General features: G+C 40.7%; 1 protein-coding gene across 1 annotated transcript in view; it reads left to right on the plus strand.

The window, feature by feature from the left end:
* The first annotated feature begins 5,846 nt into the window (after positions 1–5,846).
* tmem65 (transmembrane protein 65) overlaps positions 5,847–26,341 on the plus strand; it is a 90,123-nt gene continuing 69,628 nt past the window's right edge. Inside the window, exon 1 of the mRNA XM_049601649.1 lies at positions 5,847–6,492. Coding sequence (XP_049457606.1) covers positions 6,228–6,492 — 265 coding nt within the window. The 5' untranslated portion in view covers positions 5,847–6,227. The remainder of the gene's footprint in view (positions 6,493–26,341) is intronic.

The following is a 26,341-nucleotide window of genomic DNA, read 5'->3' on the forward strand; positions in this document are numbered from 1 at the left end:
TCTTGGTTCTGGTTAAAAGCCTGGTAGCTGAACTGTGTACAGTTTGGAGTTGGAGATTTTTGATTCAGGCTAGAAAAGAGGCTGTTGCAGTGATCCAGGTGTGAAGAGATGAAGATGTGTAAAATTGTCTCAGTGTCTCTAAACCTTAAAATGGATTGTATTTTTTTTAATAATTCTAATATGATAAAACATGACTGCACAAGCTTTGTGACATGCTGCTCAAAACTGAAATCACTGTAAAACCAGATTCCAAGATTTCTTGCAACAGTTTTGATGTTCCTCAAAATCATGTGTCTTCTTCTTCTTTCGGCTGTTCCCTTTAGGGGTCGCCACAGCCAATCACCTGCCCCCATCTAACCCTAGCCTCTGCATTCTCCTCTCTCACACCAACTGACTTCACGTCCTCTTTCACTGCATCCATAAATCTCCTCTTTGATCTTCCTCTAGGACTCTTGCCTGGCAGTTCCAACCTCAGCATCCTTCTATCGATATATTCACTATCCCTCCTCTGAACATGTCCAAACCATCTCAGTCTGGCCTCTCTGACCTTATCTCCAAAACATCTAACATGAGCTGTCCCTCTGATGTACTCATTCCTGATCGTGTCCATCCTCGTCACTCCCAAAGAGAACCTCAACATCTTCATCTCTGCTACCTTCAGATCTGCCTCCTGTCTTTTCCTCAGTGCCACTGTCTCTAAACCAAACGACATCGCTGGTCTCACCTCCTTCTTGCACACCTTTCCTTTTAATCTTGCTGGTACTCTTCTATCACACATCACACCTGACACTTTTCTCCACCCGATCCAACCTGCTTACACACGTTTCTTCACCTCTTTTCCACACTCTCCGTTGCTCTGGACTGTTGACTCTAAGTGCTTATAATCCTCAACCTTATTTATTTCCACTCCCTATAACCTCACCGTTCCACTTGGGTCCTTCTCATTCACACACATGTATTCTGTCTTACTACGACTAACCTTCATTCCTATCCTTTCCAGGGCATACCTCCTCCACCTCTCTAGATTTTCCTCCACCAGCTCCCTGCTCTCACTACAGATCACAATGTCATCTGCAAACATCATAGTCCATGGACATTCCTGTCTAACCTCATCTGTCAACCTGTCCATCACCATAGCAAACAAGAAGGGGCACAGAGCTGATCCTTGATGCAGTCCCACTTCCACCTTAAACTCCTCTGTCACACCTACAGCACACCTCACCACTGTCCTACAGCTCTCATGCATGTCCTGCACCACTCTAACATACTTCTCTGCCACTCCAGACTTCCCCTTACAATTCACAGCTCCTCAAAATCATATGTAATATACAAAAAAAGAAATCATACTTTTCTATTACTGAACTTCTTCAGAACAAAAGAAAGAAAACTCTACAGGTCAGATACTTTCTTGGGTAATTGATGAAACGGGTCCAGAAGAGAGCTGTGGGGTCAGTACAGACAGCCATATTATTGAAGTTATTATCACGATGTACTTGTAAGGCTTAACACTAAAAGAAAGGTGTTATGTATCATGTATGAGTCATTAAGCAATGGTTTTACTGGTCCAGCCCACTTGAGGTTAAACTGGACTGTATTGTGGTTTAGAGTGATGGGTGCTGGGATATGTAGTGTTTATCTACATACAGTCAGGGATAGCTACTGCTGGACAGTTTCAAACAGACCTGCGGTCCTCCAAGGGTTAAATGACTTTGTCAAGAGCATATTTAGCACATAGAAATCTGATGAAGCTGAGAGATACAGTGGAGATGTAGTTGACTCATTAGACCAATAGATAGCGCTATTTCACCTTTTTTGAGTTGAGTAATTTCTCATACATTTTTAGATACAGTTTTGGGTGACAGCTTCTGAATTCATAAGGAAGCAACACAGAGCAGATATTCTGCTTAATTTGAGCCTCCTTCACAGCCGTTCAGTTTTAAAATAGTTTCTGATTAAATCTGCAGCCTTCATCCAAGCTTAACATTTAAATGGGCTGGCTCAAATAAGTATTTTGGAAAATTAATCTACTGCTATTTTCTAATGTATCTAAGCTAAAATGACACAATTTCATGTTTTTCTTTGGGTTTTTTTCTTCCTTCAAAATATGATCCTATTTTGTATCTCCCAAGATACATCACCTATTTAGGTTATTTATTGCTCAAACTCTGTTTTTCTCTGTAATTTTACACTAACTCCTGTGTGTGTGTGTGTGTGTGTGAGGGAGGGAGAGAAAAATAATTAGGTGGTTCCTACCCTTCTCTTATTTACTAACACACGTCATGAGATAACACATCAGGTATTATTGCAGACACACACAAACCACACAATATCTACACTGAAACCACTTCATCTTTTACAGAAATATTTTCAGTACTACTATTTTCAACCTGAACATCTTCCCTCATTCACTCTGGTTTGCTCCTTCCTCAGCCTCCTCATAAGAGATACCATTCCAGTTTATTGCTGCTGTTACCAATCCTTGTCTTCCTCATTAGTTCCCTCCTCTGAATATGAACTATCAGGTGGCAATACAATAAGGGTAACAGCATAAATGTTAATCAATGTTTCGCACCTTTATATTTTTGAATATCTGTAGAGAACAGGCCTCAAAAACTAAAGTATATCTGTGACTGATTATTGCTGTTTTTATACCCTTCTCAGGGTGATGTATCCTTCAGGATACAGACATTAAACGCCTTATTATCAAAGTTGTGAAAATACAATTCATTATTGTCAACAATAACTTATAAAGTTATCCTTAATAACAATTTTCCAAAACAAAATCACCCCAAACATAACAAAATATGAAAAAAACAACAAAACAGTAACACATACCTCATGGCTGGTGTCTTTGACAATGTAGGCTGTCATTTTGGATTTTGATGAAAATGATTAGTATAGTTTTGAATGATGGCATGGAGCTACATAACCTGAGTAGATGACCCATCCCCACCCCCAGTGTTTCTCATGATATAAAGTGCACCCACTTAATGTCCCTCCCACCACAGCCTGTCAAATGACTGTATCCCCCAGGATACAGAAACCGTTTAAGGGTTAAATGAACAAATATGTTTTAAAATTAGATTTACTGAGCATTTACCTACATGACTTTGTCAAAACTGTTTGCAGTTGTGGTCACCGAGGTGTGTATCTGTACTATGAGTTAGGGACACCTTCTGTGTTTCAAGCTGCTGCCGGTATAGAACAACAGATACATTAAAAGTGGGTTTGCATCACATGAGATTATGAGTCTTTTTTTGTGTAACAGATAGCTGGTTACACTTTGGCTAAAATTTTGTAAAGGATTTTCCTTAAAAAACTCTTAAAAATGCTGCTCACTTACACTGTGTGTCTAGTTATTATGACTGATTAGACTTCTACAGATAGGTGGGGCACTGCTGAACTCCATGAGCAATCAAAGCCCCTTGTAAATGACTTGTCCCAAATGGCGAAATATGTGGTTGTCAGTACAAAACATTAGGCCTAGATGACACCAGAGTCAATGTTCTGATTGTCAGAAATATAGGATTCAATTTTACTATGGGATTACTGCTGCAATTCACGCCTACAAACCAGCATCAGAAAACAACATGAAATGACAAGTAACATGCCAGCTGACACTGTAAGCTCTCACAGACATGCGCACATCACACTGGGACCTATTTATCTGAACTAAGCTCCCTCTTTGAGTAATGATCATGAAAAGTGCCAGCACTACACTGCATTTTAAAGCATGAGCCAGCACAGATGGATCATAAGAGCTTTTATTTATTGATTTATCTTTACTTCGTAGCACTGTGTTTGATTCACCACACAATCATCACACAATCTGACACGCTTCATAAATGATACTGTAAAATCAGAGACAGACCGCATCCGGTGTAATGATGCGCAGCTAAAACATGAAGGAAACAAATAATAAACAAAAACAAATACTGGATTTGGTTGGCACATACTTCATATAAAAGCCTGACAAGGACTAAAAGCCACTAGGACACCTCTAACTGAGGTCTGTGACTTTCCAACAAGAAATGTTAAATACAGAGACCCTGGATGAAGTGACAGGGGCTTATTGTGCATGTTGTGCTGTTATAACAGAGAAGCAGTTGTGGGTGATGAAAATCTTAGCTCTCAGGCTCCATCCAACAGTGTTAATTCAATATGTATAAAAATGTAATGTGTATTATATATATATATATATAAAATCCCCCCTCACCCCCCAGAGTCCTGGGAGTTTGAGGGTTTGTGCAGTATCTTAGCTGTTTCTAGGACTGCGCTCTTCTAGACAGAGACCTCAGATGTTGTACCTGGAATCTACTGGAGCCACTCTCCCACTTTGGCGGTTACAGCCCTGAGTGCTCTGATAACCACTGGTACTACTGTTACCTTTAATCCCCACATCTTTTCTAGCCCCTCTTTCAGCCCTTGGTATTTTTCCATCTTCTTGTGTCCCTTTTTCCTGATGTTGCTGTCGCTTGGAATTGCTACATCTATCACCACTGCCTTCTTCTGTTGTTTGTCAATCAACACGATGTCTGGTTGGTTAGCCATCATCAGTTTGTCAGCTGGTCGGCAGCTCCGGAAGAAGGGCATCTGGGCTGGTCAAGGGCCCAGGAGGAGGAGACGTCTGAGCTGGTCAACAGCTCAGTAGAAAGAGAAAGACTGTGTGAGAGAGCAGAACTTTTCCTACAGTTTGCCTAATGACATCACAGAGTCACATGACACTGTAAAAGTACTGTCCAATCAAGTTTGGAGACTGGTCTCTCACTTAGGTCACAGAAGGAGGCATCCTGTGGAGATAAGGGCCAAATGGCTGTCTCTGTTTGAAGAACAAAGAACTTGTAGACCCAGAGAAGAAGCCTTCACATGTCCAGTTTAGATTTTAAGAAATAACAACTCATCTGTGGTCAAGTAAATTCCAACAACACCATCCGACCACACTTATCTATTCCGAAAGACATTCTGATGTCATTGCTGTAGATCCTGGTGAGGTGGATCAGTGAGTTGATGTCTCGCTCGCTCCTGGCATACAGCTTGATGTCATCCATGTAGAGGAGGTGGCTGATGGTTGCTCCACTTTGGAACCAGTATCCGTAGCCAGGGGCGAACTGGGACTAAAAAACAGCCCTGGACTTTGACTCGCCCCAGCACACAACAACTGGTGGGCGTACGGTTTTCAGGGAGAAAAAGGAAAAAACGGTGATGACTGCATGGTGGCCGCTGTCTGTCCTGGAGTACCGGCCGTTCTGTGATTCTCCAGAACCTCCAGATGACCAGTCCGCCCCTGTCCGTAGCCAATCTTTGTGTTGTGTTGGCTGAGGGGGTTCAGGCCTATGCAGAAAAGTAACGGGAACAGTGCATCACCTTAGTATATGTCGCACTGAATGGTAACTTGTACAAATGACTTGTAGTTGGCCTCCAGAGCAGTTACGGAAAATGAATTAATATATTATTTTATTCTTTATTTTTCTGAACAAGTTAATTTGTAATTCTTTTTTATTGATAATTGATGTACATAAATATTAAGACACGTGCTACATGTTACTAAAAGCATATTAGCATATGTTTTTAACTTATTTTTTATTGATAGCTATGTTGTTTATTTGCATTTTGGTAATAAATGTGCAGTAGCTACTGACTGTTGAGCTGCAACAATGTTTACTTGTATGGGGGGCGCACCACATGTACTAGGACCGCCACTGCATATAATTGAAAGAAGAGTGAAAACACTTCCAGTAAGCGCACTATTTTTTTTTCTTTTTTTGTTCCCTGAGCTCACGTTCATTTTTTTAAATGAAAAGTTATGACCGGAAGCACCATGTTTTATGTTGAAAGCTGACGCCGGAACTTAGCTTATTGATTCCGACTGACTTGACAGTGTGGTTCTCATTCGGCTTTAGCCTGAACTTCATGTGCCAAACTCCTTACCGACGAGTCTTCACAGACCATGTGACAGTTTGCTCGGCGGACAACACGAGAAAAAGAAATGCTCGGCGGTTTCAAAGTTGACCCGAGTTTCAGAGAAACGGTCACCAAAAGTCGTCGGTTTCTCTCCCGCTGAGCTCGAGTCTAGCTAACGTTAAGACCGACCAAGAAACAACTTCTGCCCGAGCGGCAGCCACTGTTGGGGTGGGGAGACGACGACGGAGCTCCGCGGTCAAAGAAGCGTTAAAAACAGCGGGTTTAACATTTAATAGATTCAGAGTTTAGTTATTTATTTTACCACAATGCTCAAGCTTTGCCTACAGACAGCTCTTCGGTCGGCTGTACATAAGTTACCATCAGGACTGAGCCAGTTACCACCGGGGAGGCTGCCGGGGACTGGGCGACACACACCGAGCTGCTGGATGGGAACACACGGGAGAAACGAGCCGAGGGAGCCGCTTAACTCCCCGAAGGGAGCCAAAGACTTTATCTACCGCCTCCAGTCGGCGGAGAGGACGTGTTTACTAAAGGAGCTGCAGAGTTTCGAGTCCATAGCCATCGCTCAAGGTAAGAGACACAGCAGCGAAGGTTTAAGGTGACAGCTGACCTAAGAAGCTCTGAGATTGAATGAGAAGTCAAAGGTACGAGCCATGCGCCGATATTCACCGCCCCACACTGACCGATATTAGTGTAACTTACACTTTGATTTTATCCTTGGTTCAAGTACGGGTGGCCAGCATCTGCAGATGTTTTCACCTGTGGGTTCTTGCTCTCTGTTTAAAGTATTGCTGATCAAAGGGTGGAGTTAGTTTAAATGAAACGTGTAGACTGTTGGCTTGGCCACACCTAAAAGTGTAGTAATGTGTAAAACATGTGACTCTTTGCTAACATCAGGTGGTAGATGTAGAAACTGCAACAACACTCCTGCAACTAACTACCTCTGTTGGTGTTTGACACATACATTTTAAAAGGGAACATCCCATAAATTAAGACTTCCAACATGTTATTTCCATGGCAGAGGAAAGTTCAGTCAGTATTTGTGAACATGAGCTACAGAGAAGTCTCAAACTTGTGATGTCAGAGGGTGTAAATTGTGGAGCTGCTCCATAGACAATAAATGGGAGTCTGATTTTGTGAACCCACAGAATGCTTTCTTTTTAATATCCAAATGAGCGTTATTGTACTGTAGTGTTGGCAGTGCTGAAACAGAACATGTTCCCATATACTCAGAATATTCCCCTGGGAGCTCATGGTGTCACCTAGAACAGTGGTTCTCAAATGGTGTGCCATGGAATTTTTTAATAACCACACATTATTATTGCAATATTCAACTGGGTCTATACAGAAGTTATGAATGAATGTTTAATTGACTGTATCAGTATGTTGTGCACATCCATGTCCTAATAAAGAGGCAAACTCTAGCTAAAAAATCTAATTTAATTGAATTTAATTTAGAAAACCTTCACAGTGAACCTATTTGTTGCTGTGTGTGTAGCCAGTGTGAGGGGTGATAGCATTTAAAAGGAGAAAGCTGTGAGTGGGACAGTGGATTGCTTTATTGTATGGAGCAAATTACAACAAAGCACCAGTGAAGACGACCGACCACCGAAAGTAAATAGGAAAAAAAAGTAGACAGGATCATGAAAGCTACCTGTCTTTTTTTTTTGTTGTTGTCTTATGTCGTGATAAGAGTGAAAACACGTTATAAAAGCTATTGTGCACAGATATAGATACAGGTGTGTACAGATTTTGGCTTGAGCTTTGGTGTGCTTTGGGCACAAGAAGTTTGAAAATCACTGTCTTAGACCATAGGAATAATATGTATGAATTTTAAAGGCTGAATCCAAATGAAAAGATATCACACAGTCTCTTGATTGTGGTGTAGGTTGCACTACAGACTAGTGTTGCACGGTATACCGGTACTAAAATAGTACCGCGGTACTAGAGTATTCCAAACGGTACTATACTGCATTTGGAAAATACCGGTACTTTGAAATTTATTCAATTCATTAATTCACACAAACGCCTTTCTTGATCCTATTGGAGCACAGATTGCGCAAGTGGTGTGTATGACAACACCTGTATCAACATTCGCAGCTGGCGCACGTGAAAAAAGGCAAGAGAAAGTCTGAATCGCAAAGGGAGACAACACGAGACAACACAAACTTGTTGGAACATTTGAGTTACCAAACCGTGACGTCCGTACTGAGGTACTTACCGAACCATGATTTTTTTGGTACCGTTACACTCCTGCTATTTATTGTTCTAAAGGTTTGTATCCAAAAGTACTTTTCCTTAGGAAAAGTACCGAAGAGTATCGAAAAGTATCGAAATTCATATTGGTATTGGTACCGAAACAAAGATTTTGGTATCGTGACAACACTACTACAGACTGTAGTTTGTTAATAATTTTCCTTTTTTTGTATTTCATTTCAGAACAACGATTAACAGCTGATCAGCACCAAGGCAGATATATCAGAATCCCAACTGGGATGTTGAACTGAACAGTGTTTCCAAGATGAAAACTAGTAATTATTGGAACTCCTGATGAGGGATGGGCATGAATTAGGGGCGGGAATCATCAGAGAACCCATGATACGATATTATCATACTTAGGTTTCGATACAATATTATTGCAATATTGAATGTATTGTGATATGCTGAGTATTGTGATAGCATATATTGCAATATATTGTGATTTATTACCTTTTTTCCAACTGCAAATTATTTCCCCAAGGGAAAACTTTGTCAACGTCAGTTTTACCTCATAAGATAAAGTTTTCAGTCTGTTCATCTGACTTTAATCATTTTTATTGCATCAAAATGTGACACAAAGCAGACAGACTGACCGACACCGTCATTAAACCTGTCAGATTAAGTGCACATGGTAACCAGGCGGATGTTAAACTGACCAGGAGGATGGTGGCTCATACACAGTCCTTCAGTGCTGCATCTAACCTCTGTAACGTTTAAGTTAATGGCAACGACAGAAGTTTGCTGATTTTTCTCATTTTAACTTTAAATGAATGGTTGAATAGGCTAACTGAAGCCTGTCTGTTAAATAAATGAATTTCAAATGGCACTTGCTTTGTTGGCCAACTTAAATTCCTATTCTGACATTTATTTTTTTTTTGTGCATTCTCAAATATTCTTTGATAATAATTAGGGTGGGAGTCACCAGAGGATCTACAATACAATATTATCACAATACTTAGGTCACGGTACAATATTATTGCGATATGCTGAGTATCGCGATAAAATATATTGCGATTTATTAACTTTTTTCAACTATAAATTACAGTATGTCCCCAAAGGAAAAAAAAAATGTATCTAGTCTTTTTGACAGTTTCAAGCTCCCTCATTTAGCTGTGATATGAGGGTTATTTTTTGCCAGTGAGGTCTTATTGATTCCATCTGTTGTTTTAAATAATCAGTAGTGACACATAAACACCTCATTGTAAACCTTCCACAGTGTGTGTGCAGTCAATGGGTGTGAACATACATGCAAGTGTGTGTGTATATTTTCTCTTTTGAGTCAGAGAGTATTTTCTGTTTGGTTTTGGTTCATGTTGAGACTTTTTTTTTCTTTTCAACCAGAGTGACTAATCTTAGGACTGAAATAGTAAAATCAGCTGCTGAATCTGGAGTACAAAGATCTGAGTCATGTCTTCAGGGCAGCCGGGGGAATCTCCCAAATCCTGAGAGTGCCTGGAAACTACGGGAAAACCTTCACAATATAAGATCCATTTTCAAAATGTTTTGATTGAGAAAAAGTGTTGTAGACGACAGACATGCAGATGTCTTTCACCTGACAAACTGCAGCACATGGAGGACCTGCAGTCAGCTCACAGGGGCTCTGCATCCTCAGCGTCTCACGGTGCATTCACCGTCTGTGCATTATCCCGCTGTCCTCCCTTCTTCATCAGTATAGTCAGATAATGCTGAAATGGTAAAATGCTGACACAAGAGTTTTAAGAGTTTCAGTTGTGCCTTCAGACGTGCTCCTCATCACACTGTTGTGTAACACACTCTTCTCATTAGCACTGTGCACCCAGGGTGTTATGTAACATGATGTGCAAGCTGATTTTTAGGAAATTGTTACCCTTTTCTGGCTGCTAACTCATTTCCGCCTACCATGCAACGACATCTTATTCAGCTTTTAATACACAGAAATGATTGAAAGAATGTATTTGTACCATAACCTGGAGTTTCAAGCCTTATATTTCCTGCAAGCATTATCCAGTTAATCGTATTTCCACAAGTATTTTGTATCTACTCTGTGTTAAGACTTTATTTTCTTATTTTGAAAAGCAGAGGTAGTAATGTGTGTCCGGGGCTGAAAAAATGCCCTCCAATTAATTAGTTAGAGAAAAGTAAAATCAAACATTGATTGACGAAAATTATGTCTATACAACTATAGACCTTTTCGTGGACCCTCCCTTGGCCATGGACCGGGGTCATCTGTACCCTTTGACCCCCCTGACGGCAGGCCTAGTTTCAAGCAAAGTGAAAACAAAAAACCTGCTAGAGATCCAGCTATGAGTCCACAACCTGCTCGTCCAAATGTTTCTTCAGAGATGTAGGTAGGGTTGCAGTGATATGCTGGTTTTAAGATATACTGTGATACCAGTATATAAGTTGACAGTTATCATACTGTGTACATTTGCTTATCTGTAATATTGAAAGTAAAATACAACTGGACAGAGAATCTCCCCTTTATTTTAATTATTTCAAAGGGTAGACTTTTTATATAAACTTCCATAAACAAAATGGTTTCAAGTTTCATTAATCATTTGTTCAACCAAAAACAATCCTTCCATTTTCATTCCTTTAAGGGTCAGTTTGACTGATAATATCTAAGTTCGGTACAGTAATACCGCAATATTTTCAGAGACAGTTTTTGTACCATGCAAATCTCATTACTTTGCAACCCTATATGTAGGAATGTGTCTCACATAGTCTCTGCACAGGTATGGAAGGTTGTGAAAAGTATGGAAACCTGATTAATTTGTTAAATAAAATAACTAATAATGTTAGTGCAGCAGCAGAGAGCTTTGAGCTTAGAGGCCAGATTAACCAGACACTTCACATGCTTGTCTGTTACATTCTTGCTGCAGTAGTATAGTCCAGTCTGTACATTCAAAACAGTCCCTGAGAGACTCATTGATCTCTGAGGACCACTTCCTGACTGAGCAGGTGGTAACAGGCAACTTTAATACACAGGGTTTGCATGTAGGCTGGAGAGAGACCAGATTATGATCTGATCTGCCAAGAGGTGGTAGGGCAGAGGCACTGTAGCTCCATCAACTCCAGTGTCTTATTCTCCCTGGTGGGACAGTCCACATACTGAACAAACCCAGTGAGATGGGAGGAGAGAGTAGTGTTGCTAAAATCCCCCGTTATTGCAATTAATGCACAAGGATGCTGGGTCTGAATCCTAACAGTTTCATGGATGACGTCACATGCCACTGCTGCTGCTGCCCATGGTGGAATGTAAACCATAATGAGTGAAAACTCCAGACGCACATAATACGATCTAAGACCGACTGCCAACACTTCAATATCCTGACAGCAGATCTTGTCCTTCACTGTGACTTGTCCAGGATGACACCATTTATTGTTCACAAGCAGGATCAGTCTCCCACCTCTGTTTTTGCTGCTCGTCTTCGCATCCCTGTCAGCGAACACAGTAGAAAAGCCCGTTAGCCTCACAGAGCAGTCAGGTACATTGTCATTCAGCCATGTCTCTGTGAAGCACATGAGACTACACTCCCTGTATAGCTGTCAACCTGTTTTTACTTTAGATATCTGCTTTATTTTACTGTTTAATGTTCGCTATCCATCGTATTAAAAGTTGTGTGAAGTTGCTGCTTAAAAACTCAGCATTTCCTTATTTTGCTGCTTCACAATAAAAGTTTTAACATAACAATAAAACAGGGGACTTTCATTTTTAAGAATCTATAGGAAATAAAATATGTTTATTACCGAATTAGTGGAACTTTATTAGCGTTTTTTCTTCATTTAAGACAAGTGTAATAATACTGCAGGGAGAAAGAGTAAAAGCAGAAACAGCCACAGTGAGATGTCGATGAAGGGTTGCAGACAACAGACTCTTACTGCATCTCTACAAACAGCTCAACTCCAACAGGTAAACTTCTTTTAACTGCCCATGTGAAAAACACATGCAGCAAAGATAACAGGGGACTTCAGCCGTGGATTAGCTTGCAACTTGCTACTGAACACATAGCCCATTTCGTATGATACATACCGAGATATGTATCATGTATCACCGTTAAGTCTGGAAATACAGAGTTATTAATTTTTGTCGATATCGCCCAGCCCTTATGTCTATGTGAAAGTAATATATTGGTCAGGCTCCTGCAAGCGGTCAAAACTAAATCAGTAAAATCTGTCTGAGCCTTGAGTGTTTGGTGTGTTTTTTAGTGGGACAGACAGTACGTTTGCATGCACGCAGTAGTCGAGCTAAGCTCACAGCTCACTTAATCAGTAGGGATGGGCAACACAAGCAAAAACACTATTCGAAAAACGTGTAAGTATTCGACAATTTATGACTTGTGAATGAGTCAATGGAATTTCTTGCAATAATGAAAAAATACTGGCAATCATGTCCGCCTGGCACAAACCACATGTTTTGGACAGCTGTGAAGTGACAGAATGTCCCACCATCATGGTTCTTATATTGCCAGATTCCAAAGAGTCTCCCCTCTTCAGATATGGCAGAATATGTCATTTTCCAACTTGCTATGGTGAGATGCATGTAAAAATGTAAGAATTTAGGCACACAGATTTGTTTTTTTCATTGATATAAAAATTAATATAAAATACAGGCACATAGAAGGACATGAAATGATGGCAAGTCTGGTTAGCCCACATTGTCCTGAAAAAAAAAAAAAGATATAGCATGTGTATGTAGCCTTTATAATGACTGTGATATGAGCTTAAAAGTAAAGGCCGTTTGGTACCGGTACCGAATTCCAGATGCCGGTACCGTGTCGGTTCAATTATGAACGGTACCCAACCCTAGCACTGCTATATACTAAACTGCTGCTATGTCATCTCTTCTTCCTCTGGGTGAAACCCCGCAATAGAAAAAGTGGTGCATGCACAGAACGCCGAGTCCGACTCCAGTTGGACTAAGTGGATACATGCATCAATAGTTTGATTTTCAATCAAATTATTTAGGTGTGTTAGTCGAGCCATGGATAGTCCAATTTCAGTCGGACTAAGCTGTTACATTAATTTAAAAGTCTGTTTTTTCAGTCAGACTAAGTCAATAATTTGATTTTCTCAAGCTGCATGTAAATGTACTGAGAGTCGGTCACTGAAGCAGCCCCTATTTCTCTCTGCAGCACTGTCCAGGATATTAATGAGGCATGTGCAGGAAAGAGTTTGGCTCTAAAAGATCTCCCTAATAAGCAAATGTCTACAGCTCAGAGCCCCCAACACACCTGCCTTTACTGTACTACTAATGAGCTAAATACAGAAGAAGAACAGAGACAGAATGGGAAGCATTTACTGCAAAACTCTGTAAGCTCAGTTAGTCTGACTGAACTGAGCTGCAGGCTCATTAAAACATTACATCAACATTTCAGGCTTTTAGCAGATGCTATAAAGAAGCTCATCATCAATGTAAAATATAAGGTCACATTATACTGAAATTGTATGACATGTAAAGACTGCTGTCCCAGTACAACGGTGTAACTTAACATTAATAGTGATGGTGTTTCATTTGGACGCTGGTATTCCTGCATGCTGACTCAGTGACAAAGTGACTTATAGAGTCAGCACTGTGAGAAATTGCTCTACAAACAGATTGAGGTAGTTTGGAAACAGTGTCTCAGTTAAGGGTGCACTGATTGTGAAGTTCTGAGCCAATATCAATATTTAAAATAACAATTTGGCTGATACTGATATTTTTCTTGCTATTATTTATTCCCCCTTTTGTTCCAGGGAATCTACGTTACAAAAAAATTATTGAACCATTTTTAAAGTCATTCAGTCCTTCATGATGATACCTTTAAATAAACACATACTCAATCATACGCATTGATGAAATAACCTTTAATTTAACCATCTTTCACATGATATACATAAAGAACTACTTTAAAAGCCTTTTTACTAGATATAATATATGATCACTCCCCCTCTAACATCAACGCATTTCTCCTTCAAACAGCTGTGTTTATTCAAGTTTCTTACCAAAAAGAAACAATTTTTTCATTTTTCATGAGAATGTTATAAGTTACCTTCACCTAATACTCATTTTCACTGAATTAAACCAGAACGCATCATAATGTAACTCAGTGAAACCTCTGCTGTTAGTTACGGCTAACAGGTGTGTTCTTTTGTCTCAGCGGTGTCCTGGGAAAGATCTCTGTTCATCCAAAACATGTTTTCTATTGTTCCCAAGAATACCATCACTGAATGTCATCCTATTTGCCAATAGGCCGATGGCAGTCAACAAGGCAAATATTGGCCAATAACGGTGTTTGAAAGATTGATGCTTAGTAATCACTTCAGTTGGCAGCTGCAGGTAACCATCTGTAGCTCATGTTACCTATTTCTTATCATCAAACTACCTATTTAATGCTATCAAACAAAAATTGAAGCAATCAGATATCTTCATTTAAATTATCAATATTGCTGTCGGCCTCAATAATCCAGTATGCACTGGGCTATAATAGATGTCCAGAGTTGTCCCTATCAGTATCAGTGTCAGGCTCAACAATGCAGTATTTCACTCACATGCTAGTAAAAATGATGTAAAAAGTATGTCAATCAATTCAATCAATTTTATTTATAAAGCCCAATATCACAAATCACAATTTGCCTCACAGGGCTTTACAGCATACGACATCCCTCTGTCCTTAAGACCCTCACAGTGGATAAGGAAAAACTGTGAATGTATTTTGCTGACCAGGTCGAGTGGTTTAAAGTTAGAGGCTGACAGATTGTGGATTTTTGGTGGCCGATATAATAATAATTATAGTTTGGAGCAGGAAAAAACGATAGCTGAGTAATGGGCCGATAACACCTGCTGCTCCTTGCAGTCGTGTGCTTTAACCTTTAACGAGTCACCACACAAGCTTTTCCTTCCAAAGTTGCTTTGGTCCTGTGGTGTAATTGGCTCATCAGGAGGGTGGGACAAAGCGGAACAAAGCCTACACATTGGCACTTAATCCAACATTGCTTTCAGTTGGTCACAATTGTATGCTGGCGCATGTGAGTACTTGGACTTCTCTGTGGGTGCTTGGGCCCCGAGTATCCATAGGAGTATCAAATTGTGCAACTGATATTAATCAATGGATAATTATGTGGCTGGATTAGGGAAGAACGTCCACTCAGAGACTGGATCAGGGGTCGGGACATCATTAGCAAGGCTGTTTGTTAATTTTTTTAGCCCATAGCACTGGTGCTACAGAGGGTGATAATTTTGTAGCACAGGCCAGAAAGTTTGTAGCGCCTGTGACGATAACAAATTTTGCTGGCCGATTAATTGCATCAGAAATTATTGCGATAAGTGATAAGTGGCCTAGCGGCAGAGTGTCCACCCTGAGAATGGGAGGTCATGGGTTCGATCCCCGGCCGGGTCATACCAAAGACTATAAAAATAGGACCCATTGCCTCCCTGCTTGGCACTCAGCATCAGGGTTTGGAATTGGGGGGTTAGATCACCACATGATTCCCGAGTGCGGCACCGCTGCTGCTCACCGCTCCCTCAGGGGATGGGTCAAATGCGGAGAACACATTTCACATACTCAGGTGTGTGACAATCAGTGGAACTTTAACTTTATTGCATAATATTGTGCTTTTAAGACCATTTTTATTATTGTTGTAATTTTGCTGTTTTTAGACCATTTTTTTTAAACTTATATAATGATAATAAAGGCATAATGATGTAAGTACACCCTTTTAAAGAGAAATAAACATTTATTTAACAAGAATATTTAGGAATGCAAAAAAAGAAAATTTAGATATCCGAAATAACACATAAAAATACCAAAATAAATAAACAAAGACCTTATAAATACAAAAAAATAGACACTCAGTCTCTCACTCTCAGGTGTGCAGTTAAGTTGATCGTATTCACTCTTTTTGTTGAGATAGTTTTAGAACAAACCCGGCACACCGGCTCGTCCAAATTACTGGGCTCCCCTCTGTCATTTGGTTTAAATCCAAGATAGTCCCACACAGGGCCATGGCATTTGGTTTAGGAACAAGTTCCCTGTCTTTCTCTTACACTCAACTCTCTGTTTTTTTCTCCGCCTCGTCTCCCCCTCACGAAGATCGCACTGTGTGTGTGTGTACTGTAGCCCATAGTCCCGCCTCCCCCACAGAGACAGAGACACTCAATGAAAAGAGCTTTCCCTCCGTTCATTACGCTAATGAACCAACTCACCTGGCTGACAGACGATGCACTTCTAGTGGAAAAAGAGAAAAAAACAGACCACACACACACACAGCGGCTCGCAAGCAGTCTGTCGCACGCGTGCTACTAGGCAAATAAATTCATTGCACAAACATTTTTTTCCATCGCACCAACCTCTCAGATGCAACCTCAAGATTTTAGAAAGGTCCAAAATGTCCCGCCCCAACATCCTGTCTAAACAAGGAAATAAATCACAATGCGTTGAATTTGAGTTAATGATTACAGCACACGTTTTCACTGTAGAAGAATAAAACAGACCTGACAGGTGATGATAATATTTCATCAGAACAATCAAAACACAAAAGTCTGCTTAAAGTGACTGAAATCTGAAATCTGACACTGACAGCAGCCAAAAGAGAAAACAACAGAATACACCTGAGAAGAGGCAGGTTTAAAAACAACAAGAGTTTATATCATTAACACTCCACAGTCTACACACTCTCAGACATCTTTGAAGTCAGGAGTATCGAGTTTGTTCACTCTCCGTAGTAATTTGTCTGAAATGTCACACTGCTGCTAACACATCATTCTCATGATGCACCAGAGATCGGCCTCGTTTTCAAATTACTGAAATGGTTATTGATGTTTTCATTGTGTGGGGACGGAGAGTGAAAAGGAGTCAAGATAAAGAGCGCCAGCCAGAAGAACCACCGGGGGGAATGTGTTTCTGACAAGCATTCCTTCATCCTTTCTCCATCTGTGTGTCTGACAGGAGGAACAGATGTAATGTGATGCATGTAAAGTCTCTCGTCACACACTTAAGCCTGCATTAGTTCAAGACAAACAGAGACGCTTTTAAAGCTTTAGTTGCTGAAAGCTGAGCTTCTCAGTGATACTGACATAATCAACCCCACAATACCTACAGTAAATATCAATATGATTTAGTGACTTTCAGAGTCTTCAGTTGGTTTGCTTTGAAGATAACTACACCTAGAAACATTTCAGAGGGAAAACATTTAGTCACTTAATTTTCCCTCAGGTAGCAGTCTAATAAGCTCTGAAATGTTTGTCACTTGGCTCTGTGCATTTTTTAGAAGAGGAAAACATTCAGGTGTTCATGTACAGTATTTAGGAAATTATGCGCTTGAACCTCATCACAATGTCCACGTTCTTTGAAGTATGGAAAGTGGAGATGGGAACCATTCACATTTGAACCTGTACTGGTACTTGGAATTTGGCATGAAAAATCCAGGAAGTAAACAAAACGTTGAAAAGGACTGCAAGACAAATGCGACACTTTCTATTGTCACAATGGAGGGACAACTATGCGGGTTGATTTTAGCGCTGGTCATTGTGCGCTATATTGCTTGCATTGTTCATTTGTTCATTTTAGGCAAATCATACAGTTTGAAAACGAGGTGCGGCTCCAACCAGAAAACAGTGTTTTGAAGCATTGGATGTGCCGAATGTGCATATTGAGGCAGTACAGGCGGAGGCACACATTAATAATCCTCGGAGACTTAACCCAAACAATGCGTAATGCGACTGCAGTTGGTTTGGGTTGAGGTTGGAACACTTCTCAACAAACAAACCACACCAGAGTTCGTTTGTAACCGGACCGAGACGTTTTTGAAGAGGTGCTCTCAGTCTGTGGTTTTGGTTCGTACTCAAGTGCGATTGCTGTGTTCGCATCTACCCAAACGAACTGCAATCAGGGGGCAAACAAACTTGAGTTCAGTTGAACCGAAACAGGGCAGGTGTGAAGGCGCCCTTAGCGGTAAAAGAGGAGCTCAAACTTTCAGCTGCTCAGCAAAAGTGAAGGGAGAGTCTGAAGGATTATAAAGCAGAGTTCCACCTAGGTTGCAAAATATAGAAAATAATTATTCAGTGCCTTTTTATTTGCCAACAACCTCACATTAACACGCGTATTGTTGAAAAAAAGAAAAAAGAAAAATAAGAAACAGACTTAAGGTTGTGGTTGAGACATGAGCCTGCAGCCAGTGCAGACAGCTGTATAGACAGAAATAAGAGCATATCTGTTGCGTGAGACGTGTGAGTGAAAAACGCAGTTTCCAGCAGTTTGTTTGCAGTTTGTTCGCAGTTTGTTCTGTCCTCCATGGCCTCAATCAGTCATTTGGCACTAAGTGATTTATCGTGAATCAGTTCTCAGGAGCAGTGGCGGTTCGAACCTAAAAAAATAAAACACAGATTTAGGCAACAACTACAAGGTTTCATTTTTTGGCCTCTGAACTGAGAACCACAAGCAGTGTTTCCCCTACCATTACATTAGGGGGGCTGACCATTTAAGGTTACCTTTCCTATAGAACAGGTCTATACCTTGGCCTTTTTTTAAACAGACTAAATAGCCATATGTTATTTATCTTATTTACACCACGGCATGTCATTTCTGTCTCTACATGGCCACGCGTTTACAATTCTCCTCTGCTCTCTGTATCATGCACAGTGGAGTTCCGCTCCAAAGCGCATACGCACACACACAGACACACGCACACACACACACACACACAGGTGTGACAAAGTGCCACCCTGGGCAAATGCCCATACGGCCCATATCAGGATCCGCTACTGCTCAGGAGTACCAATGTATTTTGGTCGGCACCCTTGAAAGTGTAGAGTTTGGTACCCAAAAAGTGATTTTAAATAAATTTCATGAAGCCACATGATGATGCACACCTCTCTGCATGAAAGACCTCATAAGCTTTCGCTGAATCAGTTGTCAGACTGTACTTTAAAGGTGTGTAAGATTTAGTGGTATCTAGTGGTGAGGTTGCAGATCGCAACACGCTAAATCCCCTTTTCAGCAGTCATGGGCTGGCTTTGTTTGGGCCATTAGCCCAGCACAGCAGGGATTTGCATTTCCATTACAACAGGGCTACCTCCTTGAAGGTGTGTCTTAACGTGATAACTGCTTATCTTGAGTTAATTAGACGTGGTGCGGCATGTCCTAACTGATAATGGAAACACAGATAGGTGCAGCATGGCTTTAGTTGGCACAGCCAAAAGTGACAATGGAAAAGGCCCACAGTATTGTATGTGTGCTACTTTGGTCATTTCATTCATCTCACAAACTGATTTAGCACATGCAGAATATTAACCAGAAAACTGAGACTGAGACGGCCTTCCGCCACGGGAGGGGCTGTTGATGACTTGTGGGAGGAGTTGTTGATGATGCCGCACGTGCAACCCACTGGCAATGGATAAACAGGAAACAGCTGATAGCAGGAATTAGCGAGCAGCTAGTAGCAAGAGGGAAACCCAAACCTGACAGACACTGTAAAGATGAGCAACTGGGGAGACAAAGAACTGCGTGCCCTCCTTGCCCTCGCAAATGAAGAGGCCATTAACGTCAGATAATGGGGATGGTGAAGAATGGGCCGACTTACAAGAGAATCGCCAAAGGACTGACTACCTGCGGCTTCCCTCCCACGTCACTGTTTACGTCACACGCTGAGCTACACGTTTTGTTACTTGCTCACGCCCCCCATTGCCCCGCAAAAGGCACATTCTGTATAAACAAAAGTAGGTAGGTGGCATTTTGCTGCACTCCCCTATTTTGTTTTTATACTGCCAATGCTGAAAGAAGACTGATTGGGCTTTTCTGCAAATTTGCACAGCTCCTATCTAAAAGGGGCTTATGTGTCAGCCCTGCGATGGCCCAGCGACCTGTCCAGGGTGTCCCCTGCCCAGGGCCCCAGACTGCGACCAGTCTGAGTATTTTTTACAACTACTTGTCATGTGCGACCCGCAAATTTGCTGGCTTTTTTTTTTTCATGTTGTAAAACCAGGGAGCGAGTCGGCCAGTGTAGGTCAACGTGTGTGAGAGGGGAAAGTCCGAGAGTGGGTGATTAGTTAACCGCGAGGATCATGTCATCTCTCATCAGTAGGCTTGTTCGAGATGAATGGTGCCTTGCCTCGAAAGTGGACAGGAGCAGGCTGCTGCAGCAGGAGGCGGTGACAACAAGCTGCAGTCAAGTCAGAGGCTGAATTCAAAAGTCCACCCTCTGGACTTGCAGACTGAGCCCTCGCAAACTTAGTGTGACGTATTTACTGTCATCACATAAAGTCTGCAAGGGCAGAGACTGCAAGCGGCTGATAGACAGCCCTCGAGACTGTTATACTCGTTGCCGTAGAAACGTTCAACTGTCACTGCTGTCATATTCATATATATGGCATATAAGTTAATGAATAGTGCCTATTCATCTGTTCCTTTAGATAACAAGATATAAATCCCATGTAGAGCCTTTTTTTTTTTTTAAGATATTTTTTGGGCATTTTTAAGCCTTTAATTGATAGGACAGACAAGTATGAAAGGGGGAGAGAGAGAGGGGATGACATGCAGCAAAGGGCCACAGGCTGGATTCGAACCCGGGCCGCTGCGGCAACAGCCTTGTACATGGGGCGCCTGCTCTACCACCAAGCCACCGACGCCCCATGTATAGCCTTTTTTGTGACTACACAAAAATGTAGGCTATTAATACATCTCTTTATTGTAAATAAGGGCACTTATATAACTCAATAAATTGGGCATTACCCACATTAGAAACCTTCTTTTGTTGTTTTTCAGACAATTTTTGAGCATATTTCACTGCTAAGCCTGACAGGCCGCAATAATAAAATGCATTTTTAGTCCCTCTACAGCCTATACTTCCACATATCTCTGTATCATGATGTGGTTGAATATTATTTCTGGCCTACGCAATTCAAGTAACATTTTAATAGGCCTAACTATCAGGCCTAACTATCAATTACTATTTAACATATCCATAAGTTTTGAAAATCCCACAACATCACGTTCATATTGCAATGAATTGTGGGTTATTAAACCAGCAAAGTCTGCTGAAGTCTGCACCCCAAGCAGACTCTCTGGAAGTCTGCAGAAAGTACGCTTACATTGTAGCTTTGGACAGTCCTAAGCACTCCCAGACTTTTTGAATTTGGATTCAGCCAGAATCAGCAGCTAGGGGTGTAAATCACCAGTTCCATCATGATACGATATTTTATCGATTTTCATGGTCGGGTTTGCGATCTATATTAGGCCATATTAAATGCCCATTTATCACAGTCTGTTACAGAAGACGCTGCCACCCCTTTCTTTTTTACTTTTGGCCATAGAACACATGAACAACACATGAATAATAAGTGCAGTAAAGTTCACATTAAACTGACTCCACTAACACAACTAAAACAGCAAATGGGATAAGTTAACCTTCAGGGCTTTCTATCAGAGAGACCTTTCTGGAAGAAATCTTTTCATTTTAACCTAAACCATCTTCTTTTTCATAAAACTTCAGGAATATCTGGCTTAAAGCCCTAAAGAAAAACTTCTCCAAACAGCCATAATACACAGATTCATTGGTTCATGGACAAAACAATTGTTTTTTGCATTTACATTGCAAAAATTAGTGGCTAACAGCCATTTTTCCTCTACTCATAGCTTAACAAATTACATGTAACATTATTGTATTTCTTACTCACTGGTGGTGTAAGTCACTGCATCTCCTGACAGAACAGCTCAGTTGAATTTCAGCATTCATGCATTTTTTTTCAGCCGATCTAGTGCTGCACAATTTGATAAAAATGTCCGATTGCGATTTGAGTGGGCAATATTGCAATTTGTGATTGCGATTGCAATTGCGATTACAATATAATTAAAAAAATGGTATCATTAGTCTCTTTGCTTGATTCAGTGTTCCTCCTACATTATATTAGGGGGCACTGACCTGACCTGACATAATTATTGTTATGGACAGTGTGTAAATGACCATCAACAGACTGAGCACAGTCAAACACGGCTCTGGCACAGCAGCGCAGCACGGCACTGTACACACAGTGGAGCGAGCCTGTATTGCGTTCAGGCGTTCAATGACAAATTCCAGCACGTGAACAGGCCACAGCACAACACAGTAGCATGTCAAGTGGGCCGAACCTGAGCAAAATTGCTCAATTTTTCATTTGTTATTATATAGTTTGTCACAGAGTCCATGATTTCCCTGTGACACTTACAGATGTATGCACAGCTGTGCTTTGTTGTTGTTTTATGAGGCTCTGGTGGCTTTCACTTGTCTCCTTGTCTTTAATGTTACTCGGCTTGGCTTTCTCTTGCATGCATTCTTCCTACTTTTCTCTGTGCTGTCTCAAGCAATAATGGAGATTGGTCATGTTAACTTTTAAACTTTTACACAGCACGTCTCTCTGTTCAATGTCGCCTTACCTGAATCCAAAGTATTGCGTATTGCGTATTGCGTATTGCGGTTTTTTTTTTTTCGCCACCAACTCAGCCTGTTCATGGTCATGCTCATGCTCTTCTTCAGTGTCTATGTTGGTCACTGCTGCACGCCGGGTGGTCACCTGACCATATGCGCTGCACACACCAGGATAGCTTGTGGGTGTGATGTCAACAAACTCCACACATTACAGAAGAGGCAGGTAGAGGTAGTCATGTTCACAGGCACACATGTTAACATTTATTTACATTAAATCGCAAATTGCAGCCTTTTATGCGGCCTGACATCGCGATTGCAATTAGATTAATTGTGCAGCACTAAGCTGAACATTGTTAGCAGCTAATGTTGCTGAAGCAAGAAGTTGGCGGAATGAGACACTCGTTCAGGCAGGTAATGTTACGTCGTGTTTTATCTCGTAACATCATTGTTTACATACGGCATGTGCTCTGTCTGTTGTCCTGTATTTTCTCTGAAATCCAAACTATTCCACACTGTTGATTTATTCCAGAGTAAATGATGTTATCCTCATCGTCTTTCTCTGCCTGCCGCTGTTTGACAGTGACACAGACTTTCAAAATAAAAGCCTATGTTAAAGATGATGATATGGATCGATGTTTTCACTTTGCATCGATAATATTGAATCATTGAATCGATCCAGATCGATGGATCGTTTCATCCCTACCAGCAGTCTTCAGACCGTACAGGAAATCGCAGAAACACAATATGTGTAACGACCTCAGACACGAAACTGGTGGACTCAAATGTACGACTCGCAGTAGGTTTAACAAAAGTATTTTACTTGGCAAAATCAGTTTAAACAAAAGGTGCTCTCAAGGAGGATATACAAAGTTCAAAACAAAACACTCACAATGAGGATCAAAAAATATCACAACTTAGAATCAAACCTGATAACATGAAAACCTGGCATCACACAGACTGAACAAGACGAACTGGCAACAAGACAAAGAGAGACAAGGACTATTTATACATGAGGTAGGGGAACACAGGTGAAACCAATCAGGGGCGGGGTAGACAATCACAATGGCGGGAAAATCACACAAAGGGAGGAAGTCAGGGAAAAGGTGAGTACAAAATAAAACAGGAAGTGCACGACGAGACTGGACATGAGTGACTTTAACTTAACATAAAGTGCTCATGACAACAAAAGACTAAACATGAAGCTAAACTAAGGTATGACATAAAATATGAAACACTAAACATGAACATGAATAAAACTAACATACTTGACGAGACACAGCAGTATGATGATGATGTTCAATATGTTGTTGATTCATTAAAATATTATCAGAGTCATATATCAGTTTGTTCTCAGTCTCCCGTTGTTTAAATAATGATAGATTCAGTTATTAAAATGCTTTACAGGCAATTTGTAATTTATGTTCATGGTTCAACCTCCATTTTACATGAATTCTCATGTAAATCAGCATCGTATCAGTTTGCTGCTGCAGAGCAGACCTGTTGCCTCAACTACATAGGCTGAATAAATTGTGTCTGACTATAAGGTTAATATTTTCAGAGAAAAAAGAAAAGACAACAGCTTTCATTAAAGATTAGTCAGATATAGTCAGGGCTTCACATCTGTACAGATGTTATTTTAAGAATGCTCACCTCCCACTGACCATAATGGTCTGTGATGCTGAATACTTCAATAATTAAAACAGTCCAATGTTAATGTACACTAGACTACATATAGTTTATGATACAGTTAAAATGACTTAAAATGTGAATAATTGCATTACAGGATGATTTAAGGTGTGCCCCAAAATTTTCTCTTTGTGCTCCTAAAACTTTTCAGTTAGGGGCTACAGTGCTCCTACTAAAAAAAGTTAGTCTGGAGCCCTGACGCCTCTCGCTCAATATCAGCTGGGATAGTCAGCACTTACCATGATGGTAGTGGACCTGAATGTTTTCCTCAGAGCCCTGTGTAGGTGTAATCATCGCTGTGGGCTGGATCATGTGTGTTTGGGGTGGAAAGGATTAAGAGTTTTTGATTCTATCATTCTTTGGATCGAGTGCTGGAGGTTTTCATTCTCAGGTTTGACGTGTGTCTCTGTGTGCAGAGAACATTTCACACCAGTGACAATAACAGACGGCTGAAATTAATTCAGACAAGTAGTACAAATCCACAGAGAATTAATTAGTGGGTATAGGACAGTTCTCTATGCCAGAGCAAGCAAAGGAGCTTTTTTTTCTTTGTGTGCATATAAATCCTGTTGAGTGCAGCATTTCTGATAGAAGTTTGGAACTGGATGAATTAGATGGTGAATTGTTATTTATTCATTCTGCTGTTTGTGCAGCTCAGTGTTATAAATGACGAACTCCAGGCAACTCATAGATGAAAATATAGTACCAAATGTGGTACTGAACCATATTACATTTATTCTGTGGTTCAATAAATGATTGATGATGAATTCAGACTCTGTGTTATACTGTCAAACACAAACTATAAATTACTTTTTATAACCTCATTGACATTGCACTGTCAGCGCAGAGAATGAGACAGGCGCTTATCCTCCATCCACTTATAATTACACACAGCGCAGTATGTGCTTTCAGTCATCCACACCTAGGAACTTGTCAATCTCATGGTTTGTTGTGGACGTGAGGTTTGAGGTATGCTGGGAATGAAGCAGTTATTTCCTCTGAGACTTGAGACAGATGAATAGTCTGTTGCGGAAGTGGTTTGAGGCGCTCAGCAGCGCCTGGGAAGTGTGAGTAAGATTAAAGGAGAGGTGCTGTTTGACTGACACATAAATTAGGCCTTCACTTCAAAACTTGTCTCAAATCAGCGTCAGAGCCCACCAGGTAGACAGCAGCGTAATATAGCTTCTCACTGAGCAGAAAGTGCTGCCTCATGCAGGTAGATTGAGATCTCTTTGCATTTCAAAGCTGACAATTACAAAACAGATAAAGAGAAAGATCTGCTACAAAACAAAACTCTGCACTTTGAATGAATATGTTTGAACATGGCTTCCCCAAAATGCCTGTTTTTACCTCATATTTTGGTGTTTGAAAACATTAAAATTAGGGGTGGAGGGAAAAATTGATACAGCATAGTATAATAGATATTTTTGTGTGGCAATATGGTATTGTCACACAAGTATATATATTTTTTAATTATAGAAGTCATTAATATTACAAATGCAAGTGAGATTAACTTAACCTTCTAGGGGGGTCTGGGGGCATGCTCCCCCTGGGAAAAAAATTTGCATATATTTGATTTAAAGGCATCAATCTGGTGAATTCTGAGAGCCAAGTTATGATGGCAAAATATGCCTAGATTTCAACATCCTTGTGCCTTTTATGTGTGAAAAATGTTCTATTTTCACTGATTAAAAACACTAGTGGTATGTTATGGTGAAGGGTTACACTTAAAATACGGCTAAGGATTAGTGGTTAAACCTTTCCAGTAATCAAAAGAAAAATGGCGAACGTACTGATCTGCCTCTAGAGGGCCAGTGTTTCCCCTGCTGCTGCTGAAATATGACCGCTGCTGCTGATTTTTTTTTTTTCATCCAAGCTCTTTAGAAACTACCGTTATATTATTTGGCACTACGGACGCTTCATATCCAGGCCTATAGAACAAGTCTATACCTTGTCCTTTTATTAAACAAACTAAATAGCCTTATGTTATTTATCTTATTTACACCCACGGCATGCCATTTCTGTCTGTACATGGTCGTGCGTTTACAATTCTCCTCTGCTCTCTGTATCACACACGGCGGAGTTTCGCCCCAATGTGCGCACACACACACACAGA

The sequence above is a fragment of the Epinephelus fuscoguttatus genome, linkage group LG17 (genome assembly GCF_011397635.1).
Source record: "Epinephelus fuscoguttatus linkage group LG17, E.fuscoguttatus.final_Chr_v1".
Taxonomy (NCBI): Eukaryota; Metazoa; Chordata; class Actinopteri; order Perciformes; family Serranidae; genus Epinephelus; species Epinephelus fuscoguttatus.